The sequence below is a fragment of the Astatotilapia calliptera genome, chromosome 12, assembly GCF_964374335.1.
Source record: "Astatotilapia calliptera chromosome 12, fAstCal68.1, whole genome shotgun sequence".
Classification (NCBI taxonomy): domain Eukaryota; kingdom Metazoa; phylum Chordata; class Actinopteri; order Cichliformes; family Cichlidae; genus Astatotilapia; species Astatotilapia calliptera.
This window is the reverse complement of record NC_137433.1, coordinates 1740584-1759454: the sequence shown is the minus strand read 5'-3', so window position 1 is coordinate 1759454 and position 18871 is coordinate 1740584. Positions and strand designations below refer to the sequence as shown.

Below are 18871 nucleotides of genomic sequence, written 5' to 3'. Positions count from 1 at the left end.
CAAGTCTCAAGTCAAGTCTCAAGGAATGTCAGGCAAGTCAGAGTCGAGTCTCAAGTCACTGGTGTAAAAGTCCGAGTCAAGTCACAAGTCTGAAACTTTGAATTTCAAGTCCTTTCGAGTCTTTAAAAAAAAAAACGAAAAAATAATGTTGCAGTTATGCTAAATGTAAATATTAGACCATGTAATTTTAAATCTGTGTTTTTCTCAACACATGACAAAATAGTGAACTTAGAAAATATACACAAATTGTGAAATTGCACCTCTTTAAAATGCAGCTCAATTAAACTTAGCTCCAAGAATAATTTTCACCGACAGTTCTGAGATAAGCTGCATGTTATTCTTGGATGCGGTTGTAGGACCAGCTTTAAAATCGCATGACAAAAATATCATACACATTAAAAAAAACTGTATCACCAACGTAGCCTGGAAAACATTTGCTAGTTAGATGAAGTCAACTATCTCATCTTAGCATATTTATATGCATATTTATAATCATACGGTTCTTGGAGTGAGTGCATACACTCATGAAGTTTAGTAACTTCCGGTCACTGCAACAAGCCCAGGTACAGTTTACCGACGGATGGGTGCAGGACCTTGAAATGCACCGTGTAGAACGAAAGACCATCGTACGTATCATAAGTTTACCAGTCTCACAAATTGTCGTCATAAATACACATTCCTTAACCGTTTATTAATAGGACCTTTGAGCTCAACGGTAATTAATTAGTAGTGGAAATAATTTCTGGTAGCATCACAGAAATGTAGCAGTGACAACAATATTGTATGCTGTAATCGTACTGGACAATTAGTGATACAAACCTGTTTTATCCTGTGAATAAAAGTATATGTTTTTGTCAATGTACCATAATAACAGAAGCGAAACGCAATATTGTGTCAGGACAATTCACTATTTATGCACAATAAACAAAGGAGCATAGCGCCACAATTTCTGTTCAGCGCCAGACTTGCTTGTAACCTATATCACCAATTATGTTAAGAAAAATGACGCATTAACTACAACAGCAGACTGACCTTCGTGTAAATGCTTGGAGCAGACTAACCTGTGAGCTGGAGTGTTCTGGGACGTTATATTTGGTCTTTGAATGGCTGCAATCCAGGCCACCCGTCGCATCTTTGTTACTTCGGAAACATGGCTCGAACAATTTCTCTTCAACGACGTAATCCGATAACAACCGATCTCTTTACCCGTCGGCTTCCCGTGGCTGTCATGCGACCGGCTATTGCAGTTAATAATACAACGGCTTCTTGACATTTTTGTGTTTCTTTTTATCGCTGTATAACTGATTTTAATTGAAAGCCTGCGTGCGCTAGTACCGCTTGCCACGAGTTCCCAGAATCCTTTGCGGTTCTACCCGTGAATGACGTCACATTTTCAATCTCTATATAATATGCATGTTAAATTTTATATTTGGGGTAAAATATCAAGTCTTTTCAAGTAAACCGGTTCAAGTCCAATTCAAGTCCCAGGTCATTGGTGTAAAAGTCCAAGTCAAGTCACAAGTCTTAGAACATTTTTTCAAGTCAAGTCTAAAGTCATAAAATTAATGACTCGAGTCTGACTCGAGTCCAAGTCATGTGACTCGAGTCCACACCTCTGGTTCGCAAACCCACTGGTTAATACCAGGAGGTCCATGCCTTATCTTACCCATCCGGCATTGAAGACAGCGGGGAGACTGCGCACAATGCTTTTAGTGAGAGGTAATCGAGAATATATGCTGACTGCACCTGTGCTGCTAAATAGTGAAGTCAGTGGTCACCCTTCCCTTTTGTTTGACTCTTTGGCCTTGAGACATCCATCCACATGTGTGTGGAATATCTGGATGCCTGTGTGCAAGCCCACATCCATGTCTACAGTCAAAGTCGTCCCCTTCCTGGCCTCATTATGTCAAGATTGGTAATCTTGGTAACAGGTAATCTGCCACTATATTACACTTGCTGATGGTGAACCTAAAAGGCTGACGTGAGAGTTACCATTGTAACAGGCAGCTGTTGTAATTCTGTTCGAATTGATCCAAGTGGCTGCTTGGTGGTCAGTTTCCAGATCAAATTCCTATCTACACAAATAATATTGGAGTTTCTCCAGTGCCCACTTAATGGCCAAGGCTTCGTTCTTCACAGTGGAATACATTGTGTCATGTGGGTTCCGGCCAAGATATAGGACTGGATGTTCTTTTCCATGGTCTCCTCGGGCCAGGACTGCTCTAGAGTGATCTGTGGAAGCATCAACAATCTTCAGCTTAAGTCAGGACTCCTGCAGAGAGGTCTGAATCAGAATCAGAATCAGAATCAGAATACTTTATTGATCCCTGGGGGAAATAATTTTTTGTTACAGTGCTCCATTTTAAACCAACATTAAGACAAGACAGACAATACGCTAACTAAGAATAGTACAATATATACATATATATACATACATACATACATAAGTCACTCATAAATAAATATTTGGAAAAGAAACATGTGTAGCTGTAGCAGCAAACAGTGTGTTAAGTGGATGCGTTGTACAGGGAGATGGCCACAGGCAGGAATGATTTCCTGTGTCGTTCAGTGGTGCTTTTCGGTAATCTCAGTATCTCACTGAACGAGCTCCTGTGACTGACCAACATGTCATGGAGTGGGTGGGAGGTGTTATCCAACATTGTCTTTATCTTGGACAGCATCCACCTCTCCGACACCACCTTGAGGGAGTCCAGCTCCATCCCCACAACATTGCTGGCCTTACGGATCAGTTTATTAAGTCTGTTGGCATCTGCGACCCTCAGCCTGCTCCCCCAGCATGCAACAGCATAGAGGATCGCACTGGCCACCACAGACTCATAGAAAATCCTCAGCATTTTCTGGCAGATGTTGAAGGACCTCAGTGGCCTCAAAAAATAGAGACGACTCTGGCCCTTCCTGTAAAGTGCTGTGGTGTTTTTAGCCCAGTCCAGTTTATTGTCAATGTGTACTCCAAGGTATTTATAGTCCTCCACAATGTCAACACTGACCCCCTGGATTGAAACAGGGGTCAAGTGTTTCCTGGTCTTCCTGAAGTCCACGATCAGTTCCTTGGTCTTTGCCACGTTGAGCTGCAGATGATTCTGCTCACACCACGTGACAAAGGAGTCGACCACAGCCCGGTACTCTGTCTCATCATCCCTGCTGATGCATCCAACCACCGCAGAGTCATCAGAAAACTTCTGAAGATGGCAGGTCTCTGTGCAGTGGCTGAAGTCTGTGGTGTAGAGGGTGAAGAGGAAGGGGGAGAGGACAGTCCCCTGTGGTGCCCCTGTGTTGCTGATCACCTTGTCAGACACACACTGTGGGAGACGTACATATTGTGGTCTTCCTGTCAGGTAATCAACAATCCAGGACACCAGAGAAGCATCCACCTGCATCGCTGCTAACTTATCACCCAGGAGGGTCGGCCTGATGGTGTTGAAAGCACTGGAAAAGTCAAAAAACATGACCCTCACAGTGCTCGCCGGCTGGTCCAGATGGGTGTAGACACGATTGAGCAGGTAGATGATGGCGTCCTCTGTTCCGAGACGAGGCTGATAAGCGAACTGAAGGGGATCCAGATGTGGTCTTACTATGGGTCGCAGCTGGTCCAGGATGAGCCTTTCCAGGGTCTTCATGATGTGGGAGGTCAATGCCACGGGCCTGTAATCCTGGGGGCCACTGGGACGTGGCGTCTTTGGTACAGGGACGAGGCATGATGTCTTCCACATCACCGGGACCCTCTGCAGACTCAGACTCAGCATAAACAGTTTATGAAAGACTCCACACAGCTGGGGGGCACAGGCCTTGAGGACAAGGGGACTCACTCCGTCTGGTCCAGCAGACTTGCCTGAGTGAAGTCTCCTCATTTGCATCTCAACCTGGTATTGAGTGAAGGTGATGGGTGGGGGAGGGGTGTCAGGAATCTCACAGGAGGCAACATGTGAAGAGAGAGGCTGGCACAGTGGTGTGGCTCTGGATTCCAGGCTGACTGCAGGTGAGGTTGTGGGGGTGGGAGCAGACACTGTGGTGTCGAATCTATTGAAAAACAGATTCAACTCGTCGGCTCTATTCTCACCTCCCTCAGCTCCCCTGCTGTTGGTTGGCCTGAATCCAGTGATGGTCTTCATGCCCCTCCACACCTCTCTCATGCTGTTCTGCTGGAGTTTCCACTCCAGCTTCCTCCTGTAATTGTCCTTAGCCTCTCTGATCTTGTCCTTTAGTAACACCTGGACCTTCCTCACCTCCTCTTTGTTGCCCCCTCTGAAAGCCCTCTTCTTGTTGTTGAGGAGGGCTTTGATGTCCTTAGTCACCCACGGCTTGTTATTTGGGTAACAAATGTCTGTTAACACATAGTGAGTGAAAAAGGTGACTGAAAAGGAAAAACTCAGTTTGAAGCCTAATCTTGAAAGTAGAGATAGTGTCTGTCTCCCGAATCCAAACTGGAAGCTGGTTCCACAGAAGAGGGGCCTGAAAACTGAAGGCTCTGCCTCCCATTCTACTTTTAAATACTCTAGGAACAACAAGTAGGCCTGCAGAGCGAGAGCCAAGTGCTCTAATAGGGTGATATGGTACTACAAGGTCATTAAGATAAGATGGGGCCTGATTATTTAAGACCTTGTATGTGAGGAGCAGGATTTTGAATTCTGGATTTAACAGGAAGCCAAAACAGGAGAAATCTGCTCTCTCTTTCTAGTCCCTGTCAGGACTCTTGCTGCAGCATTTTGGATCAGCTGAAGGCTTTTCAGGGAGTTTTTAGGACTTCCTGATAATAATGAATTACAGTCGTCCAGCCTGGAAGTAATAAATGCATGAACTAGTTTTTCAGCGTCACTCTGAGACAGGATATTTCTAACTTTAGAGATGTTGCACAAATGGAAGAAAGCAGTCTTACATATTTGTTTAATATGTGCATTGAAGGACATGTCCTGGTCAAAATGACTCCAAGGTTCCTCACAGCGTTACCGGAGGCCAAGGTAATGCCATCCAGAGGAAGAATCTGGTTAGATATTATATTTCTAAGATTTATAGTAACTTCAGTTTCGTGTAAATTTGAGAAAATTAGAGGTCATCCTGGTCTTTATGTCTTCTAGATTAACTAATTGGTGTGTGTTAATTGACTTTGTGGATAGATAAATTTGGGTATCATCTGCACAGCAGTGAAATGTGTGCTATGCCTTCTAATGATACTGCCAAGGGGAAGCATCTATACATTTTTGGAGTACACATAGATAATAAACACCAATGCACTCTACAGGAAGGGCAAGCGTCGTCTTTATTTTCTTAGGCAGCTGAGGTCTTTTAAACATCTGTTGGAAAATGCTCAGGATTTTCTATGAGTCTATTGTGGCCATGCTATCCTTCGTGAGGTTGCATGATGGAGCTTCAGGTTGAGGGTCGCAGATGCCAACGGACTCAAACTGGTCCGCAAGGCCAGTAATGTTGTGGGGATGGAGCTGGACTGCCTTAAGGTGGCGTGGGAGAGGCAAATGTTGTCCAAGATAAGGACAATGCTGGAAAATACCTCCCACCTACTCAATGACGTGCTGGCCAGTCGCAGGAGCACGCTCAGTAAGAGGCTGGGATTACCCAAATGCAGATTTAACAACACAGGAAATCATTCCTGCCTGCAGTAGCACTGCATTGGTACAAGATGATAACAGTGGAGAATTATACCCTTTAGTTAGTTACAGCACTTTCAGAAAGACGTCTACTGTGAGAATATCTGTTCTCAATGTTGTGTAATCTCTTATTGTAAATTTATTAAGAAGTGATCAGAGAAAAAAAGGACATTAGGGAATGTTGTTAAATATTCAGTTTCTATGTCAGAACAAGATCTCTATTGTGATTAAAGTGGTGGGTGGGTTCTTTTACATTTTCAGAGAAGCCAATAGAATCTAAGAACATATTAAATGCCATGTTGAATCTGTCATTACATTGGAGATTATGTATCGGAATTTCAGGAGCGGGACCACGCCTCCAAACATGCTCCTTCCGGTTGTCATTTATATAGGTTCCCCCCAGTTCTGCAAACTGTTCATTCTCGTTTACGTGCAAACAGGGTCCATTCTCGGCAAATACCTTTAAACACAGCTCATCTCTCAGGAGTAACGTAGTTTTACAATCACCATCTCGACCGTCAGCGCGTCAGACGGCACCAGGTTGCCAGGTACCTTTCTCCTTCATTCGCAAAAGCAGCAGCAAGCTTTTCGACCATCGGGTTGCCAGTTTGCATAGTTAAGGAAAAAAATAAAAGGGCACAGAGTTGCCAGTACTCCTTCCCTCCATAGCAAATGCAGCATACTTCGGCACTGAGTTGCCAGGTTCCCAGCCTCTTCCATCCTTGGCTAAACTCCGTAGCAAATGTCGGCACCGGCCAGGTTCCTTGATCCCTCATTCCTGAAAGCAGCAGCAGCTTCGGCAGTTGGCAGTTGTCTGCATAGACAAATAAATAAAAAGGCACCGGGATGCCAGGTTTTCCTTCATCCCCCATTTGCATGCAGCATCTAGCGTCCCTACTACCGAACTGCCAGTTTCTCCACTTCTATCATTGCAAGCAGCAGCAAACCCTTCTAGCACAGTGGTGTCAGGGTCTTGCTATATCTGCCATGTGCAAACCGCAGTGACAAGCTTCTTACCCCTGAGTTGCCAGTTCCTGTCCATCCATCAGGGCTAAAGCAGCAGAGAATCCTTCTAGGTGGTTCCTTCTATATCCATCATTCGTAATCGCAGCAGCAATCTTCTTCCACCACGTTGCTAGTTTCTCAGCATCCGTTATTCCAAAGCAGCAGTAAAACCCCTCTGGCACTAAGATGACAGGTTCTCTCTTTATCCCTCATTCGCAAATGCAACAGCATGCCTCCGGCACCGAGATACCAGTTTCGCTGCCATCTTTCCTGCCTTTGCAAAACAAAGGTGAACCTTTGTGGCACCGAGATGGCAGGTTCTGTCCTCTATCGCTCCTTCTAAGACATCCAAACTGCGTCATGCGCATAATTCTTCATAGCGTGCCTTCACTTCTCATGTGCTTTCACCAGCATCATCAGGAATCCACCCTCGACACAATCATTTGAGACCGCTCTCTAAGTCGACTCACGGTTCTGACTGCGTCTGAACGACTTATCATCTCCCATGAAGTCCAGTGGACTCGCACTCTGCTCTCGGACGATTTTGACGTTATTATAGCAGAGATTATTTTCCTCTAATCAGTCTTTCAATTCATCAACTCTCCCCAAGCTGGTGCTGTCACTTCTGTTAATTCAGAAATCAGCTGAGGCGTTATTGCTACCTTATCTGAAGTAATTAACCAGCTAAGCACCCCCTCTCCATCTTCTACTCAAAGACAAGCTTTTTGAGGCGCCGAGCCCTACCTCAAATCTCAAATCCAGCATTCTTCTCTGTCAGAGCTTCAGCTCAAAGTTGAGCCACGTCGCTACCCGATCGAGGGTTCCCCTCATTCATCCATTAAGATTTCCGTTGTTTGCAACTTCCTTTGATCTCTTCTCCTGCCATTCCTTCCGAATTGTCTGAGCTCATCCTCTCCACACCACGGAGCGACGTTCGCTCTCCATGCGATCGTCTTTGTCCTCTTCTCCTTCTCTCTCCCCACCTTTACCTACTAAAATGCTGTCAATCCGAAAATGAGGACGTGGGTCCAGCTAGTGAATTGGAGATTATGTATTGGAATTTCAGGAGTGGGACCACGCCTCCAAACACGCTCCTTCCGGATGTCATCTATATATAGGGGGCGATCGTGGCTCAAGAGTTCAACAGTGTATGAATGTGTGTGTGAATGGGTGGATGACTGAACGTGTAAAGCGCTTTGAGGTCCTTAGGGACTAGAAAAGCGCTATATAAATACAGTAGGACTGGGTATCGTCACTGATTTCTAGAATCGATTCAATTCCGATTCACAAGGTCCCGAATCGATTCGATCCACGATTCGATTTAAATCTGGGAAATTTTGACAGTCAGAAATATTATAATTCAGATCTGTACATTTACATATTTTTGTATCAATAAAAAGGAAGCTGACAGTTTCGAGACTTTATCACAGGTGTGAGCGTCACAGCAGAGGCCTTTGTGTCAAAGTAGCGGAAGATAAAACACAGAAAAACATGAAGGTGATTTTCCTGTTCTGGGATTTTATAAAAATATTCTGCAGTACATCAAAAACGAAAGAAAACCATTAATCAACATATGAACATTACCTCTGAAGTTACAGCGGTTTTATTAGAGACACGGTTAAGCGTTTTGCATTTTGAATAATTTTAAAAAGTTTAAATTTGTTCAGTATTGAACAGCAGAAATGAGGTTTTCTTTTCGGAAGAATGTAAAAGAGAAAAAAACAGCGGCCGACAGCCTGTAAACAGCGGTAGACTTGTGCGTAACAAGCAAGCGAATAATGAAGAAAGGGAAACTGTTCTTGAAGTACAGAGAGAGAGCTGTGCATCGCGGTGGAAGCAAAACAGTGAAAGTCAGAGTGAATTCATGACGATGTTTATGTGAAGCGTTTGGATCTTCTTTTGCTGCTGGTTCGGTCAATATTGTTTGGAGAGACATCAAACTAACAGCTTTAGAATCGGCGCAAAAAGGGCGTGAACACAAAGCGCGGACCCGCCGACAGATCAGAATCAGCGAGCTGTCGGCTTTCAGCCCCGACCGTGAGAAAGGCGACATCTAACTGATTCTGATCCGCGGGTCGCGCTGTGTGTTTAAGTCTATGTGCAGAATCCGTGTTCCTGCTCTCATTTACTGTCTTAGCTGTTTGGTGGTTCTGGAAATTTTGTGAGATGTCACCAGAGATTCTGGCATTTCAGGCAAAATAAATTTATATTAAAAAAATCGACTCAGGATTTTAATGAATCGATTTTACGTTATCCAAGCCAGAATCGATCTTAATCGATGAATCGATTATAAAAACCCACCCCTAAAATACAGGCCATTTACCATATAGGTTCCCTCAGTTCTGCAAGCTGTTCATTCTCGTTTACGTGACCCACCCTTCCTCCCTCCTTGTTCTTAATTCTTTAACTTCTTCACTCCTATTTATAGCACGGGATCTGCCAGGCCCGGGAGCCGTCGCCAGTCCCCTTCGAGGCCTTCCCCAAACCGCAGCTCAATTAATGTCCAAGCATCACCTTTACCTACTAAAACGCTGCCAATCCTAAAATGAGGATGTGGGCCCAGCTAGTGAATGGATGTTAAAATCACCCACAATAATTATTTTATCTGAGCTGAGCACTAAGTCAGATAAAAAGTCCCAGAAATCAGACAGAAACTCAGTGTAAGGCCCAGGTGGACAATAGATGATAATAAATAAGACTGCTTTCTGAGTTTTACAGCTGGGGTGGACAAGACTAACCATCAGGCTTTCCAATGAATTAAAAGTCTGTCTGGGTCTTTGGTTAATAAGCTTGAGTGGACGATTGATGCCAAACCCTCTTTTGGCCTGTACTTCGAGGATTCTGATGATTACTATGACTGAGGGACATTCATTCATCTAAATTAACATTATGTTGAAACCAGGTTTCTGTGAGGCAGACTAAATCAGTTTATTGATCAATTGTTAATTTATGTACTAACAGGGATTCAACGGGAGACCAAATATTAATCCAGATTTGACTGTTTTACTCTTTGGTGCAGTCGTGGATACTGTATTGTTCTTTCTTTGTGATTTCTTTATGCTTAAATCATTTTTTCATAATTTTTGGTGATTTGGGAGTAGACATAGTCTTTAAGGGGATTTTGGAGGGATAAGGGAAGGAGAGAAGCTGCAGACAGCTCTGTAAGACTCTGTCACTCTTTCTGGTAAAGATGTTGGACAGGTCATCTGTTTGAAGCACCTCTTGCACCTCTAGTTCTTCGGCATCTCTGGCTCCACACTCATAATCCAAACATTGATTGGTCACATAACAGCATTTCTGGTTAGATCACATGGCATCAACCCAACTGCATAAAATCTGCATCGCCACCCTTTCACCTCCTGCCGAACCACCAACTGATGTGAAACTTTGAAAATGTTTTCAGTTCAGGTATAGTGACAGCACAGGGAGGATTAAATTCATGAATTCAGTTATTCATCTACATCAGCAGGGGGTCTGGAGCAGATTGCAGTTGTGTTTTCAGGCAGCTTCAGTCTTTAGTTTGAGTAAAAATGTGCACTGACATTTGAAAACAGGGTCCTTTTTCATATGTCTGCTGTAGCCATCATGTAATTTGCCCATTTCCTCCTTTCTTCCCATCCAGCTTCACCTGCAGCCCAGCTCTTCGGCTCTTCTGTCTCAGTCTAACGTTGGGGCTCTGTTGAAGGAACTGGCTGATGTAGAGAGGCTTCTGAAGGATGTGGACCTGCTTTCTAGTCTGGCTCGCCTGCTGCCCAAAGGGGCCTGTGCTGGTCGAACTCCAGCATCGCCAGCAAACACAACATGGCCTCTCAATGCCACCACATGGGGCCCCAACACAACTGACATTCCCGTAGAGGGTGATGAAGGAGGAGAGGAAGGTGGAGGAGCAGGAAGTGGGAAAGGGAAGAAGGAAACGGAGAATCCTCATTCTCAGTTTTCAGCATTTGTACAGTTATGGGCTGGACTGCAGCCCATTCTGTGTGGGAATAACAGGTGGGTATGACAAAAACTGTCTTTAATTGTATGAGGAATGCTTTTGTCATGTTGTTTTAAATAATATGAACATACATTTAAAGAAGTGCCCACGTGTTTAGACTACTCCTTTTTACAAAAAAGCTACCCAACCGAAGACAAACAGAAGCAGCCACAGGTTTTATCTTTATATGAACAATGGTCAGAGTACAAAGCATATGCAATGAGAAAGCTCCTCCTCAGCTTCTCAACATAATAAAGTTCTAGCACATAAATTAAATACCAATCACATCAAGAATACGAGAACAGAGAGATTGTTAACAGCTTAAATGGGAAGAAATTAAAATACCAAAATACCTGGATATCAACATCAGCAAGAATGTCAATTAACTGTTTGTGAAATTGAAATAAGAGGATTACTTCTAGGACTTGTAGACAGTCAACTGTGTGGAATTAAATGAACTACAACTGAGCTCTAAAAGGATAAATGGACTGGTTCTTATATAGCGCTTTTCGACTTTATCTGAGCGCTCAAAGTCTTTATACATTCTCACATTCATACAAGCACTTTTTTCAGTTTTTTTCTGGTTAAACACTTTCTAACATTCACACACACTCATACTCTGTTGGATGCATGGGAGGGCACCTTGGGGTTAGTATCTTGCCCAAAGATATTTAACATGCAGACTGGAGAAGCCAGGGATCAAACCACCAACCTTCCCATTAGTAGATGACCTGCTGGATCTCCTGAGCTACAGCTGCCCCACCTCTAACTGATATAATTGTTGTAAATCAAAGTAATTATTGCTAAAACAACAAAATACTATGATAATAAATTTTTTAAAATTATTTTCAAACTACTCTGCTGTCCATGCACTTTATCGGCATACCGTTCTAGTAAACAAAAAAAGTGTGAAATATCTCAAAACATGCTTTATATTTTAGATTCTTCTAAATAGCCAACCTTTGCTTGATTACTGCTTTGCACTGTGGCATTTATCTGGGCTGAAAGTATCCTCAGCAGCAGAGGGACTCTTGGTCTTCCTTTCCTGCAGCAGTCCTCATGTGAGCCAGTTTCATCGTAGCGCTTGATGATTTTTGCGACTCCACTTGGGGACACATTCAAATTTTTAACAACTTTTTGACTGACTGACTTTCAGTCCTTAAAGTAATGATGGGCTGTTGTTTCTCTTTACTCAGCTGATTGGTTCTTGCCATAATGTGAATTCTAACAGTTGTCAAATAGGGCTGTCAGCTGTGTCCGAACCTGACTTCTGCACAAAACAACTGATGGTCCCAGTGGCATTAAGAAGGCAAGAAATGAACAAATGGACCCTGACAGGCACACCTGTGAGGTGACTACATCATGAAGCTCACTGAGAGAAGGCCGAGGGTTTGCAGCGCTGTCAACAAGACAAATGGTGGAATCTAAAATATAAACATATTTAGAGTTATTTATCATTTTTTCTTTGCTTCCATATATCTGGCTTCATCTATTTGATGTCTTCAGTTTGTATCTACAATGTAGGAAGGGTAGTAAAAATAAAGAAAAAGCATTAAATGAGTAGGTGTGTCCAAACTTTTTACCTGTAGTGTATAACCTAGAAGATACAGATCAAATTACAAAGTACTGTTAGTTATAGTAGGGCTGTCTTGGTCGACACGCCTCTACAATGTTCCATGGAGATCAGGGGTGGTAGCTCTGGATCGGCAGACCTGGTGGTGGTTTCCAGCTTCAAAGAAGGGGATCGAACGGTGTGTTCCCACTACTGGGGGATCACACTCCTCAGCCTCCCTGGGAAAGTCTATGCCAGGGTGCTGGAAAGGAGAGTCTGTCCGTTAGTCGAACCTCGGATACAGGAGGAACAATGCGGTTTTCGTCCTGGTCGTGGAACACTGGACCAGCTCTTTATCCTCTCAAGGATACTTGAGGGTGCATGGGAGTTTGCCCAACCAGTCTACGTGTGTTTCATGGACTTGGAGAAGGCATTCGACCGTGTCCCTCAGACTGTCCTGTTGGAGGTGCTCTGAGAATATGGGGAGTCTGGCCCATTGCTACGGGCCATTCGATCCTTATACAACCGTTGCGAGAGCTTGGTCCAACATAAGTCGGACAATAAGTCGGACTCGTTCCTAGTGGGTGATGGGCTCCGCCAGGGCTGCCCTTTGTCACCGATTCTGTTCATAATTTTTGTGGACAGAATTTCTAGGTGCAGCCAAGTGGTGGAAGGCTTCACTTGATTGGTCTCAGAATCTCATCTCTGCTTTTCACGGATGATGTGGTTCTGTTGGCTTCATTGAGTGATGGCCTCCAGCTCGCAGTGGAATGGTTTGCAGCCGAGTGTGAAGCAGTGGGAATCAGATGAGGCACGCATCCAGTTCAGCCATCCGTGAGGGACTCAGAGTAGAGCAGCTCCTCTGCATCGACAGGAGTCAGTTGAGGTGGTTCGGGCATCTGACAAGGACGCTGCCTGGACGCCTCCTGGGTGAGGTGTTCCGGGCATGTCCCATTGGGATGATGCCCTGGGGCAGACCCAGGACGTGCTGGAGAGATTATATCTCTCAGCTAGCTGGGAATGCCTTGGTGTTCCCCCAGACAAGCGGGAGGAGGTGGTGGAGGAGAGGGAGGTCTTGGCTTCTCTGCATAGGCTGCTGTCCCCGCGACCCGGCCCCAGATAAGCGGAAGAAAATGGATGGATGTTACTTAGCAGTACAGTCTGTGCTCTTAACCATAGATCTTGTTGCAGGATAATTGAACCGGAGGCTTTGAAGCAGGGAAACATGAGCTCTCTGGGATTCACCAGCAAAGAACAAAGGAATTTGGGCCTACTGGTTCACTTGATGACTACAAATCCCAAGATCCTCTACTCTCCTATTGGCTCCCAGGTGGACAAAGTGATTCAGAAGGCATGTAAACACCACTCTCTTTCGTGTATATATACAAAAAGATTTGCATTATCAATCAAGTATGAACAAAGCTTTTGTCATAACCAGCAAAAATACACTGTCCAAGCTATTAGTGTGTTTTCTTCCAAAACACTGGGAGGCAGAACGGACTGAATGAGTATGATGTAGATCACCACCATCTAATTTTTAACCCTAACCTGATACAATGTTCATTCAGAACATTTTCAATGTGTTGGTGCAACATGATCTATGCAACACTCCATAATGACAAAGCAAAAGATGTTTCCATTCACTTGTTTTAGAATTGTTGAAAAAAAGGCTGATATTTTGCATTCATACTATTAATCACGCACTTGGATATGACTGTGCTCTGTTGTCTGTGAAATGCTTTTAGAATTTGATTGGAGTCCACCTGTCATAGAACATATGTCTGTGAGGGTTCTCAGTCATCCAGGTCGTCGTAGTCAAAGGAGCTTGCAAAGAAAAGCGTCTGGACTTCTTTAAGTTGCTTGAAGACGTTTCACCTCTCATCCGAGAAGCTTCTTCAGTTCTAAGGTCAAATGGTGGAGAGTCCCAGATTTAAACCTAGTGGGAGTTTCCCCCCACAGAGGGACAATCACATGATAAGATGGGGCCAGGTTTCACAATGAGCTCACCCGAAACTCTGGCTGATTGGGACCCACACCCAGTTTCACACCTTGGCTCATGTGATTAGAGGATCATCAGGGGGTCCTTTTGTCCCTCTGTGGGGGGAAACTCCCACGGGGTTTAAATCTGGGACTCCCCACCATTTGACCTTAGAACTGAAGAAGCTTCTCTGTTCTCTGATGAGAGGTGAAACGTCTTCAAGTAACTTAAAGAAGTCCAGACGCTTTTCTTTGCAAGCTCCTTTGACGTCATAGAACATAATTGAAAAGGCCAGTGAGACAGGGCTGTGTCCAAGCACAGATCTGGGAGTAAATATATTTAGGATGTTTAAGACCACGGTGCCCTCCACTACTGTAAGAACTGTGTTACTGTATTGGAAGAAGAAGAAATAATAATAAGAAAATAATAGAAGACATTTTATTTATAGATATGCATATATTTGTTTATACAGATTCATACAGATTGTAATGAAAAACTAATGTGTTCACTTTTTTCTTTAAAGGCCAATGAGACATTTGCATTTGTTGGGAATGTGACACATTACACCCGGGTGTGGCTCAATATCTCCTCCCAGCTCAGGAGTTTCCTGGAGGAGGGCCAGTTCCACAAGCACCTGGTGTGGCTGCAGCAGGTACATTTACAAAAGAGCCCACGGACATGACGCTGCAGTGCTGTCTGTGCTGGAACATTTACATCCATCTTTTCCTAGAATTAGATTTTGAGTCAGGAGCCTTTTAATTGTGCTCTGCTTCTGCTTCATTCATCTTGTTTTTCTTTGCTCAAGTTGTTCTCAGATCTTCAGCAGCACCCTGAGTTGATAAATGGCACAGACACTGAGCTAATGCAAAGTCTGATGGAAGGAAACTACAGTCTTCCCAACACCTCCACCTTGCTAGAACAGCTGGACACCATTGACAATGCTGCCTGTGGCTGGACACACTTTATGTCTAAGGTCAGCACAGTTTTTATCTTAAATTTTACAAAGATAAAACAATGCATCACTCCAAAAACTTAGTTTTGACCTTATAAAAAAGCAGTTCTATAAATTCAGCCACATGACCACATGAAAGCAGCGGCCCAGGTTTGAGTCTGATCCATGTATGTCTTCCCTCCCCCTCTTGCTCCGCTTTTCTGTCTATCTCTACTATTGCTATCCAATAAAGGCAAAAAAATAAAAACACTTATGCATCCTGGATAACTATGCATAGTGTGGATATCGAGTTCAGAAGAGAAAAAGAGTTCTCATTAAGAAGGAAAATACAATAGATGATTTAAGAAGGGGCCACCCGGGGAATGAATATGGAGCTGGGACAGGTTTGGACCATAATACCAGAACCAACTGGTGGACATGGGAGGTGATCAGGTTGAAGAAAGTCTTACCTGGCTTCGTTAGCCAATGGGACTGCTAATGCAAAAACTTGGGTGTGGGAGGAGTTTGGGGACATAAAACAAGACTTTTGGTCAGCATCAAGGTGATTCTGGCACATGACTCAGGAGGGGGATGCAGTGTTCCACTCACAATATATAAAGTGGTCGCAGAACACAGAACAAGCTCTTTATCCTCCTGAGGTTATTTGAGGGTGTGTGGGAGTTGTACAGTTGTCATCACGTCCCATGGGGTCAGCCCTGGGGTGTCTGGCCTGTTGCTGTGGGCCATTTGCTCCCTCTACCACTGCAGCGCGAGCTTGAACCATATTGTTGGCAATAAGTAGGACTCAGTGAGTGTTGAACCGTGCCAGTTCTGCCCTTGGTCACCAGTTTTGTTCATAGTTTTATGGACACATTATCTAGCCCTAGCAGGTGATGGAGGCTCTTGGGGTCTTGTTCATGAGGTCACAGATACAAGTGGTGGAAATTAGTTTCTTTCAAAGGGTGGCTGGGTTCTTCCCTTAGAGATAAGGTTACTCCAAGTCCCCCTCGGATGTTTGTTCATCCGAGGGGGACTTGGAGTAAAGCCTCTGCTCCTCAACATCAGGAGTCCTACTTGATGCCTCCTAGTCGAGGTGTTTCAGGCATATCGTACTGGGATGAGGCACCAGGTCATACCCAGGATATGCTGGAGAGATTATATGTCAGTTGACCAATGCAGTGTCCCCCTGGCTAAGCTGGAAGAGGTGGTCAGGGTGAGGGAAGTCTGGGCTTCTCTGCAAAGACTGCTGCTCCTGCGAGCCAAACCTGAATGCAGGGCTGCAATAATAATGACAACAATATTCATTCATTTTTATCTGCTTCACAACAACAACAACAACAACAAAGAAATAATCTTTCTTTATTAATGTTACTTACAGAGTGGGGTCATTATAAGACAAGTGACTGCTATCAGCTTTTAGCTACGTCTTTCTTTTTCTGTTTAATCACGTACCAGTATTTCAAATGTTTGGATTACACATGAAAACACGACTGGTACGCTGGTGTGATATTCACGTGAATTAACTTTTTTTTGCTTTCTTGATTCTGGTGTCAGTCACAACAGTCATGGATGACTCTTTGTGTTTATATTTTATTAAAATTGTTATTAGGAATCCACAGATAAATGCAAAGTCATTGCATTAAATCACACTGAGAAGTTTTTACATTCTATTTAATGTCTTTGGACTTTGTAGAGAAAACAGAGACAACAGCACACGATCCTACTGCGTGCTGTAAATATGTAAAGACTTTAATAAGCTCATATGATGGTTTCATCTTGGTGCTAAAACACCAACAGCCTTCTGCAGTGAAACATGATTAGAGTAGAGTAGAATAGAATAGAATAGAATAGAATAATTACTTTAATTGTCCCACAAGGGGAAATGTGGTTGTAACAGCAGCAAAAAACAAAACAAAAAAACCCCACATATACAAACAGAACAGGACACAGAACAGAAACACACATATTTACATCATGGACAATAGTTACCAAAACAGAGCACTGTACAGTTATTAAAATTAAAGTGCAGATAAGTGGCAAACCCAGGTGTGTGTCTGTTACTTGTGTTTCCAGGTCAGTGTTGATGTCTTCAAGGGCTTTCCTGATGAAGACAGCATTGTCAACTACACCCTGAATCAGGCTTACCGGGACAACGTTTCTGTGTTTGCCAGTGAGTCGCCTTTGCATGTCCGACTGTAATCATAGTATCTAATGCATTTAAAGTGCAGGAGTGAGGTGGACATGCTCTAGATTTTCACAATGTCCCGTTTGTGCTTTGCTTGCAAAAAGGTCACTTGCGTACCCACAGGCCTCAGACTGCTTCCAGCTAGAGGTCAGCTGACTCCTGTCAGCTGACTTCCCTTTGGGCATATCTCATTCCACTGAAGCTTCTTCAGTTCTAAAACCAATCGCTCCCAGATTATTTGCCGTAGTGAGAGTTGTCCATTATGAGGGTCGCTGACCCCCTAATGATTCTCTACCTAATCACATGAGCCAAGGTGTGAAAACGAGTGTAGGTCACAATCACCATTGTGGACCCACTGTGAAGCCTGGCCCCACCCAATCGTGTGATTTCTGAGGTCAAAAGGCCCAGGATGTGAGTGGGCGTTAAGGCATCTGGGAAGGATCTCAAAACGTACATGAGTGTGCCCCACACTGCTCCCCCTGGTGGATACACATGACATTACCACTTGATTTCCTTATTGCCGTTTAGGGGCGTTACTACTCATGGTTGCATCATTCACATCACAGGCGGGGATGTCACTGCGCTCTCCCATCAACCAGCAATCAGTCAGGATTCCTCACAGTCCTGTCAGGGATGAGCAGCTGTTTCTGTTTCTGTTTCTATATTATTCAGAGTCGTTCATAATCACATGAAGCATATTAAATGCCCACATCAGAGTTTTGATGCAAAATTAGATTTTCTTTACTATTCTAATGTTTTCTTTCCCCAGGTGTGATTTTCCAGACTAATAAAGATGGCTCCCTTCCACCACATGTTATGTACAAAATCAGACAAAATTCCAGCTTAACAGAGAAGACCAATGAAATCAGGAGGGCCTACTGGCGCCCTGGCCCCAACACTGGGGGGAAATTCTATTTCCTGTATGGCTTTGTTTGGATCCAAGGTAAGGAACTGAAATTCACTTACTTCCCCAGTGCTGACCGTTTGATTGTGGTTGGAATGAGAATTCTCAGTCTTGTGTGGTTTTTGAACAGTATGTAGATCAACGGTTTTATGCACAGGACCCAAGGGGTGACACACTGATATCAGTGCAGTTTCATTTGTTTTTATGAAGTAAAGGTAACGTGCTTACCTGGCCTTGTGTCAGATTGGCACCCTGTCCAGGATGTACCCTGCCTCTTGCCCTGTGGCAGCTGGGATGGGTTTCAAGCCCCCTGCAACCCTGACCTGGATGAGCAGAAGGGGATGGATTGATGGAACGTGCTTACAACGCTGCAGCAGTAGCCTTTTCTAACTACAAATCATATTTTATTTAGTTGCTGAAAGCAGGGAAGCCACTCAACTGACACAGAATATTGAATGATGAAATCAGAGTGATAGACGTGTCTGAAGACAACGCAGTGTAAGGCTGTTTAGCCAGGAGAGGTCACAGGCTCTGACAGGGTTGGATCATTACAAAAAGACTACAAATCAAACTTTCACGGTCACGTGTGTGGGAATGGAAGGAGAGGACCCAAATGCAGGACTCACGGGTTTATTAGTCAGACGACTTCCACCTCAGCTCTTCCTCCAGAAAGGAGAGCGGTGCCTGCTCCCGCTCGTAGAAGTCTGAGGGGTCCATTT

General features: G+C 44.0%; 1 protein-coding gene across 1 annotated transcript in view; it reads left to right on the top strand.

The window, feature by feature from the left end:
- abca2 (ATP-binding cassette, sub-family A (ABC1), member 2) overlaps positions 1–18871 on the top strand; it is a 105557-nt gene that overhangs the window by 36884 nt on the left and 49802 nt on the right. Inside the window, exons 8-13 of the mRNA XM_026186101.2 lie at positions 10249–10619; positions 13346–13505; positions 14656–14784; positions 14938–15105; positions 17137–17233; positions 18018–18191. Coding sequence (XP_026041886.2) covers positions 10249–10619; positions 13346–13505; positions 14656–14784; positions 14938–15105; positions 17137–17233; positions 18018–18191 — 1099 coding nt within the window. The remainder of the gene's footprint in view (positions 1–10248; positions 10620–13345; positions 13506–14655; positions 14785–14937; positions 15106–17136; positions 17234–18017; positions 18192–18871) is intronic.